The following is a 9,590-nucleotide window of genomic DNA, read 5'->3' on the forward strand; positions in this document are numbered from 1 at the left end:
GCCAGAGGTGTCAGGCCTGGGCAGGGGACCCCCATCACCCTCTGATTGCCGGATCGGCCCCTTGCCCAGGCCTGACGCCTCTGCCAGAGGTTTCAGGCCTGGGCAGGGGACCCCCATCTCGCTCTGATCGCCAGCTTGGCCCCTCGCCCAGGCCTGATGCCTCTTGCCGAGGCATCAGGCCTGGGCAGGGGAACCTCAGACCCCTCCGATTGCCAGCTCCTCCCTCCTCCCAGGCCTGACGCCTCTGGCCCAGGCGTCAGGCCTGGGCAGGGAACCCCCATCTCCCCCCCACCCCCATCACCAGCTTCTGGGCGGCAGGCAGGCGGCTTCTGGGGTCGCACACGGGGGCCTGGATGGCGGCTCTCATGCTGCCAGCTGCGCTGTCCTGCCCGTAGTATGCAAATTAGCCGCCATCTTTGTTGGCAGTTAATTTGCATATCATGCTGATTAGCCATGGGAGGTGTAGCGAAGGTACGGTCAATTACCATGTTTGTCTATTATTAGATAGGATAGGTTTTTTTCAGCTGTTGTGTGTTAATTACTACATATGGTTATAACTGCATGGAAATTTTTATTGTTCTAAATTCAGCTTAAGCCAGTTAACAGCCACGCATCCAAAACGGAAACCATCCCCACGTGCCACAATATTTTGAATTTAATTTTAAAAAAATCAATTTGCAATGAATATTAGAAAAATACATATATTACAATTTGGGTGTTCTTGAATATTTTCAGCTGAAAATTCTCACGAAAAATGATTTTAAAGTTGGTCAGGACTGCCACTTAAGGAAAACATTTTTTTTTCATAGACGTGCGTGGTGTGTGAGGAAGGTCTGCTACTTGAATCTACAGATGCTTATTGTGTACAGTGGGCTATTAGCTTTTAGGATGCAAAGTCATTTCTCCAACTTTGTCTATTCCTGGAAATAGTTTAAAATTAAGAAATAATGGTGGTTTCTTTTTATTTTTTTATTTCTACCCAAATATTTCTTCTTTTAATTAAATTCTTTATTGTTGAAAGTATTATATATGTCTCCTTTTCCCCTCATTGACCTCTCCCCACCCACTCCTGTGGTTTCTTTTTATTTTTAAAACTAGTGGCCTGGTGCACAAAATTCGTCCCTCAGCCCAGCCTGCATCCTCTCCAATCTGGGACCCCACAGGGTCTAAACCGGCACTCGGACAACCCCCTCGCAATCCGGGACCATTGCTCCTAACCGCTCACTTGCCTGCCTGCTTGATCGCCCCTAACCACTCTGCCTGCTGGCCTGCTCACCCCCAACTGCCCCCTCCCCCTGGCAGCCTGATCCCCCCCAACTGCCCTCCCCTCCTGGCCTGATGGCCCCAGCCGCCTCTGCCTCGGCCCGCCGCCATGGCTTTGTCTGGAAGGACGTCCAGAAGGTCTCACGGTCTAATTAGCATATTACCCTTTTATTAGTATAGATTTGCTAATTACTAAACATTTTTAAAGTTACATTTCTAAAGATAAATGTTTCTTGATATATATTTTAAGTCCTATTGAAAAACTTAGGTCCAAAACAGTTGATAGTTCAGTAGTACTTTGAAAAATGTGTTACCTATGTTAGTAGGAAACTTCAAGTTAAACAGTGCTAATACAGTATTATCACAGTTGTGAAATTTACGGCAGAATGTATAAATGTGAGAATACAGAATTGACTCACAGTTTTATTTTTACCATCTCATATTTCAGTCCCTAGCACTAGTCGTATAATTAGTTTCAGCTGAATAAATAACCTCATGTGAAGTATTTGGAAGTGTAATAGTAATTCCCAATGGAACAAATGTAGGTTAGAAGTCATCTTGAAACATGGATTCTTTCTGAAATGAATGTGTATTATTTCGATAATGGATTTAATTAGAATATTTTTATTTACTTAAGTTAAACTATGGCTATTGTTAACATTCATTTAACTTTTTCCCCCTCTTCATATAAAAGTTCTTTTTCAATGATAAATTTAAGACTGCATATATATTTGCTTTGGAGAGAAGTACCAGTGACATAACCTGAATGTATTAAAATCTGAATGTGAACTAGAATTGTCAGTGTGTATTGTACTTACTGGATTGTTTAAAAATATGTATAATAATTACTCTTCTTTGTATTTACTTGCCAGATGGTGTTGAGAATTTGGATTCGGGATGGCTGACGTGTCAGACTGAAATAAGATTACGTTTGCATTATTCTGAAAAGCCTCCTGTCTCTATAACCAAGAAGAAATTTAAAAAATCTAGATTTAGGTATGACCATGTGTATTTGTTACTTAGGCCATTTATTTTCACTAATGCTGTAGATTTCTGGTTTTAGACTTTAAGTGTATAAACTAAAAAAGAGCACACTTTTAATGTTACGTTTTCTAAGAACTACAGGGTCTTATGAGAGTGAACTGCTTCCCTGTCTCAGATTGCTGCAATTACATGTACTTATGTTATTCTTAATCTCTAAATTTGAAACTAGAACACTGTGTTTTTATGTAAATAAATGATTTCCAAGCTTATATTTCTGTATGGTTTATACCATTTAAAATTTATTAGTGTAGCAATAAATTGCTTGTTTTAAATTGATATAAGAGAAATGATTTTGTGCTAAATGAAGGTAAACAGAAAAATGATTGTTGGAAATATCCTTCAGTGCCCTAAACTTTCCTGCAGCTTACAAATGAAAACCTTTCCACGAAGAAAGGTAGCAGTTATCATAGCAGTTCCATATTAGTTTCTTTTTAATCATATATTAATTTAAAAAATAGATGTCAAGTTTTGTGTGAAAACTTTACACAAAAACTTTATACTTAGTGAGTAACTTTATTTTTCTGTAATGTCATCATATATGCCTTTGAGTGAGCTGGCTTCTTAGTGAACCAGGCAGCTCTGTCATTTGGATATAATTCATAATAATACTGCAGTTTCAAAATCCATAAATGTTTTACCATAACTGCTTAAATATTATAAAACTTTTCCCAATCATACAATACGTAAGGGAAAGGGTATGTAATACTTCATAGTTATTTGCATTGGCTCTTCTGAAAGTGAGTAAAGGATTTTGGGTGTACCTTGTTTCTGTGCATTTCTAGGCTTCTGCTTTGCTTCAGAAAAAATGGAGGTTATGGGACCACATGGTTGATGTGCAAGATCCATTTGACTGCAAAGATTCTCTAACCAGTTAGTCATATAATTTAATATCTTTTTTTAAAAATATATATTTCTTTATTGATTTCAGAGAGGAAGGGAGAAGGAGAGAGAGAGATAGAAACATCAGTGATGAGAGAGAATCACTGATTGGCTGCCTCCTGCACACCCCACACTGGGGATCGAGCCCGCAACCCAGGCATGTGCCCTTGGCCGGAACCAAACCTGGGACCCCTCAGTCCGCATGCCTACGCCCTATCCACTGAGCCAAGTCGGCTAGGGCTATAATTTAATATCTTATTTAAATGTTAAAGGAAGCAAATTGTGTAATAACTATAAAATGTCTCATTAGCATAAGACCTTGAAATAAAGAAAGCAGTAAAAGCCTTGGTTGGTTGGGCTTAATAAGACTTACTAAGAAATTCATAGATATTAATGGTTGGGGTTCTGATTGCCTTGCAAATATATACTGAGTCCTATACCATTCTTTTTTATTTTTCTATGAAAAGTTAACTTTTATTTTCTATACATATTTTTCAAAATTATGTTTTCTTCAGTCTCCAAAGTGCTTGTTTCTCTTGCAGTTTTTTGTGTTTGTTTTTTTTTTATAAATCTTTATTGTTAAAAGTATTACATATGTCTCCCTCCCCACCCCATTACCCCTTATTGTTTCTAGAAATTATTTTGAGTGTTTGTATATATTATAGTGTTGCTTAGGCTTAAGTTGGAATATTTCATATAATCATACTTAGTTGGGCTCTACAAATTAACAACTAATTCATATTTTTTAAAATACATTTTTATTGAATTCAGAGAGGAAGGTGAGAGGGAGAAGAAAGAAACATCAGTGATGAGAGAGAATCATTGATTGACTGCCTCCTGCACATCCCACACCAGGGATTGGGCCTGCAACCTGGGCATATGCCTTGGCTGGGAATTAAACTATGACCACCTGGTTCATAGGTCAACACTCACGGCCGGCTGGGCTGATTCCTGTTGAAATAATCATGCATAGCTAGAAACTGGTGTTCTGACCATTTTCTGTCCCCCCAAGTTTGTATTAGTGTTAGATTAAACCTTCATGGTATAGGAAATAATTTTATCTGCAAGGTTATAAGGACTTTAAAAACTTAGCAACAGCTTATACATTTTAACTAAAACACTAAACATGCTATTTTATTTTATTATCAAATTTTAAGCACAAGTTTCTCTTTCAGTTGACTCCAGCAGTAAGTGAAAAGCAATGTCTCTTTATGATAGACTATAACATTTATATAGCTATTTGAAGAACCCCTTTAACAAATTCTTTCATAGATCCCTTTAAACATGACTTTTCTTTCTTTTCTGGGGGTGAGGGAGGAGGGTAGATGCACATTGCTGATGACAGAATAGCCTTTTTATCTCCATGCCTTTCTTGCCTGTTCATTACTGTCCATTTGTGGTCTCTTTTCATATGCTCTGGTAGAGGATGTTTCTTCTTTCAGGTTCACCAATAGAATCGGTTGTCCAGAATTATTCCTAAGAGCTTTGGTTTATGAGAAGAGATGATGGTTGTTTTTTTTTTATTATTGAAGTGCTACTTTTGATTAGTACAGTATTACCACTTGAATAATCTATATGGATGTTCCCTCAGGAAGACTTCAGAATTATGTGGCTATGTGATAAGGCTCAGCAGTGGTTGGAGACAGGAGGTCATGCAGAGAAAGCAGGTCCCACTAATACAGTTCCATTATTTTTATCAATCAGATCCCATTTAAATCTAGAATGAAAAGTTTTTGGAGCTTAGCTCTTTATTACTCTTACCAGCGCTTTTCAACCAGAGTGCTGCAGAATTTTAAAAACATGTAATACCTGACTATTTAGTCAGGGGCACTCACCTCTTTTCCTTTATATTGTCAAATTAAAAAAATGGCAATAGCCAACACAATAGCCGTCCAGTGTGAATGAATCAAATTGTTGGTCAGACTGGCAAACAACTTAATATTTTGGTGTGCTGCATAATTTTATTAATTAGTTTATGTGTGCTGTGATATAAAAAATGTTGAAAATCGCTGCTGTATCCATTAACATTACTTCCTACATTAATAATATTAAAATTGTTTAAGTGCATTTCAGTTGGTACATTCTTGTATATTCTAGAATTGAGTACTTTTGGGCATTACAAGTGCTCCGTGCAAGTAATTGCCTTTTATTGGGAGTAGATTAGTCTCTGTTAGCCCTATGGCTTGGGTAATTGGTCTTTGTTTTCATTGCTGCAGGCCTATAAGAGTTTTAGACTCTTAGTTTATATGTTTGTTTTGTTTAAAAAAGTACAGACACACATAAAAGATACATACAGACAAATATATGTACTTAATACAGTGTTTTTCTTTAGTAATATACTTTTCACAAAGTACCCCCGACTCAACTGTGGTGAGATAGAAGAAAAGGGAAAATAGTTTATAATCTCTAACTCTTAACAGTCTTTTAATGCAGACTAGCAGAATATGGTTCAATTTTGTGCTTGTTTTATGCATAGGCATTTGTGAGACATCTCAAAAGAAATTGAAATGGCCAGGTATAGATGGAGGGTAATAGTAAATACCTTTTTAGATTCGTTTTTTTAAAAACCAAAGAATTAATGGAAATGGCCTTAGGCTTAATGAGCATTTGTCTCATTTTAATACTTTATAGAAATATATGTAGATTAAAACATCAGTACTTTTTAAAATATATTTTTATTGATTTCAGAGAGGAAAAAAGAGGGAGAGAAAAATAGAAACATCAATGATGAGAATCATTGATTGGCTGCCTCCTGCACACCCCCTATTGGGGATTGAGCCCAAAATCGGGGCATGTGCCCTTGACTGGAATCGTACCCAGAACCCTTCAGTCCATAGGCCAAGGCTCTATCCACTGAGCCAAACCAACTAGGGCTAAAACATCAGTATTTTATCCAGTGATAGCGAACCTATGACACGTGTGTCAGAGGTGACACGCGAACTCATTTTTTTGGTTGATTTTTCTGTTAAATGGCATTTAAATATATAAAATAAATATCAAAAATATAAATCTTTGTTTTACTATGGTTGCAAATATCAAAAAATTTCTATATGTGACACGGCACCAGAGTTAAAGTTAGGGTTTTTCAAAATGCTGACACGCCGAACTCAAAAGGTTCGCCATCACTGCCTTAACCTATAGTGTGTGTGGTCTTTATATAATACACAGTGTAGGGCAAATGTAGGTTTACAGTTGCTGTATGGAAAATATAAATAATAAAAAAAAAACTCTGTTTCATGTACTCACAATTGTAAACCTACTTTTGCTCCACCTTGTATTTTATTATTTGAAGATTTTGCATATTCAGGGAGCACTTCTAAATTTTAGCATTTAGATAACATTTTTATGAGTTTTCCTTTAGTTCCACTTTTTGAAATTCATTATTTTTTCCTTTTGTTTAGAGTGAAGCTGACACTAGAGGGTCTGGAGGAAGATGATGATGATAGGGTGTCTCCCCCTGTTCTTCACAAAATGTCTAATACCCTGGAGATATCCTTGATAAGCGACACTGAGTTCAAGTGCAAGCATTCACAGCCGGATTGTGGGTATGGCTTACAGCCTGATCGTTGGACAGAGTATAGCATACAGACAATGGAACCAGATAATTTGGAACTAATATTTGATTTTTTTGAGGTGAGTAATTCTTTAACTTGAGGGGGTTGAGAAGGAATGTAGGCATGAACTTTTGTGTATGTTTTCATTTTTATTGTAGTCTGATTTATATAAACCCATGATTTGTACAGCATTTTAGATGTTTAATCTTCTATATATTTTAGCAGGCTTAAAAAACTTAAAGAGTTGACAGACACAAGTACTACCTATATATATCTATATATATGAAAGCATAAGCGACTGTTACAACCGGTCAACTGAACAACCAGTCGACCAGTCGCATAACGTACACTGACCACCAGGGTGCAGACGCTCAACGCAGGCCGGTCCCTCCCCCTGGCCAGCCAGCTGGCCCCAGTCTGCCCCGATCAGGACTGGGCTAGATGGCCCCAATCAGCCCCTATCACCAGCTAGGCTGAGGGACCCCAGCCGTGCACAGATTCGTGCATCGTGCCTCTAATTAAGAATATAATTGAGAACTTCAGCAAAATTGGTTTCAAATAAAGATCAGATGTCTTGATGTCTGTGTCTGTTCTAAATATAACTGTTGTTGGGCAACCTGATGAAACTAGCATGATTGAGCCCTTTTTGTGACCAAAGTCTATGGTTTATTGAGGCATTTTATTATAAGAACTAGAGGCCTGGTGCATGAAAATTTATTCACTGGAGGTGGGGGGGTCCCTCAGCCTGACCTGCCCCTTCTCACAGTCCAGGAGCCCTCAGGGGAAGGCGACGCCCCATCATACCTCTGCTGCTGCCACTGCTGGCAGCACAAGTCTCAGCTGGCTCTGGTTACCTGAGCCTTGGGCGGCCCTGGGCGGCTGGGCAGCCGACATCTGAGGCTTGCCTGCACCTCGGGCTGGCCCTGGGGGGCTGAGGGAACTGGGGAACTACAGAGGCAGGCTTGTGCCCTTGACTGGAATTTAACCCAGGACCCTTCAGTCCTCAGGCCAACCCTCTATCCACTGAGCCAAATCGGCTACGGCTCTCCACAAATAATACCGAGCCCTCCCCTGAGGTCCTTGCTCTATTGGGCCTGGCTCAGTAGTTATGTGTATCACTTTCCCTACTTTCTTTTTTTTTTGGCACTTTCACTCCCATTTTTATTTTTCTAAAATTTAAATCTTTGAGAGTAGGGTATGTGCCTTGCTTAGCAGTAGCAAGTAGCCGTGGTTTCTTGAAAATGGCACAATTCAGAATGGATTTAAACCCAGTGAGTAACATTTGTTGTGTGTAATTAAAATTATAATCTTTGAATTGTTTAATTTGATGATTCCTTTAGACATAGCTTTTGTGAGTGGCTTTTTAGCTACTTTGCATTAGATGGAATTTACAGTATTTTCCCCCAAAAATAACTAAAAATACTTTTATTTTTAAAAAAAGAAAACTATAGTTAGGTCTTACCTAAGTAATATGACCTGTAGGATTTTATTATAAAAATATAAAGTTTTGGTTGAATGTTTTCTTATTTTTTAAAAAAAAATGTATTTTTATTGATTTCAGAAAGGAAAGGGGAGGGAGAGAGAGAGAGAGAGAGAGAGAGAGAAACATCAATGATAAGATAGGATCATGATCGGCTGCCTCCTGTATGCCTCCCAGTGGGGATCGAGCCAGAAACCTGGGCTTGTGCCCTGACCAGGAAATGAAATGGGGTCCTCTTGGTTCATGGGTCGACAGTCAACCACTGAGCTACACCTGCTGGGCAGGACCTACCTTTCAGTAATCTCTTGAACAGTCTAATATCCCTTTCATTTGGTTAGCAGTTTTGGAAATAATATTTTATTTATTAACTAGGCTGCTAAAAAAAAAAATACTCAATGTAATCTCAAAGTGTCCAATTTCCTGGAGAGTTACCATCCCTCTATGTCATCTGTGTGGATGTGTTTTTATAGAATATAATATACATTAAAAGCTCACTACAGGTATACCTTAGTCTTGTGTATATAATACTAGAGGCCCGGGGCATGAATTTGTGCACGGGTAGGATCCCTCTGGGTGGCCTGCAGGGATTGGGCCAAATCCTGCAGTCCAACGCTGCCTGCAGCTCCTACCTGCCACTCCCACTCATCCTGGCCCTGCTGTGCCTGCCGCGGGCTCATGCCCAATCAGTCCCCATTGGGAGAGGCTCGCGCTGCTGCAGCAGTGCTTGTCAGCCATGAGCCCTGCGTCTGGCACCCTCCCAAGGGGAGTGGACTGCGGGATCAGGCTGAGACCGGCTCTCGGACATCCCCCAAGGGGTCCTGGATTGTGAGAGGGTGCAGGCCAGGCTGAGGGACCCCACCGGTCCACAGTCGGGCCGGGGAGGGACCGTGGAAGGGCTCCAGGGCATGTCCGGCCCATCTCACTCAATACCAATCATCCAGACCTCAGCAGCAAGCTAACCTACCAGTTGGAACATCTGCCTTCTGGTGGTCATTGCACATCATAGCAATGGGTCGACCAGTTGACTGTCTGCCCCCTGATGGTCAGTGCACGTCATAGTGAGCAATTGAGCAGCCTTAGCGTATCATTAGCATATTACACTTTGATTGGTTGTTTGGTTGTTCTTCCATTTGGTCTATTTGCATATTACCCTTTTATTATATAGGACTAGAGGCCCGGTGCACAAAAATTTGTGCACTGGGGGTGGGGGGGTTCCCCAGCCCGGCCTGTGCCCTCTCGCAGTCTGGGACCCCTCCTGAGATAACGACCTGCTGGCTTAGGCCTGTTTCCGGGTGGCAGAGGGCAGGCCCAATCCCTAGGTGCAGCCCCTGGTCAGGCTCAGAGCAGGGCCGATTGGGGAGTTGGGGCGC

General features: G+C 40.2%; 1 protein-coding gene across 5 annotated transcripts in view; it reads left to right on the forward strand.

The window, feature by feature from the left end:
* GPCPD1 (glycerophosphocholine phosphodiesterase 1) overlaps positions 1 to 9,590 on the forward strand; it is a 58,707-nt gene that overhangs the window by 25,388 nt on the left and 23,729 nt on the right. For all 5 annotated transcript variants that reach the window (XR_001363791.1, XM_014546483.1, XM_005874668.2 and 2 more), the window contains 2 exons: positions 2,136 to 2,259; positions 6,588 to 6,819. Coding sequence is in view for 4 of the 5 variants with exons in the window: in XM_014546483.1 (XP_014401969.1) it covers positions 2,136 to 2,259; positions 6,588 to 6,819 (356 nt within the window). In the remaining variant the exon portion in view is untranslated. The remainder of the gene's footprint in view (positions 1 to 2,135; positions 2,260 to 6,587; positions 6,820 to 9,590) is intronic.

The sequence above is a fragment of the Myotis brandtii genome, unplaced genomic scaffold, assembly GCF_000412655.1.
Source record: "Myotis brandtii unplaced genomic scaffold, ASM41265v1 scaffold45, whole genome shotgun sequence".
Lineage (NCBI taxonomy): Eukaryota > Metazoa > Chordata > Mammalia > Chiroptera > Vespertilionidae > Myotis > Myotis brandtii.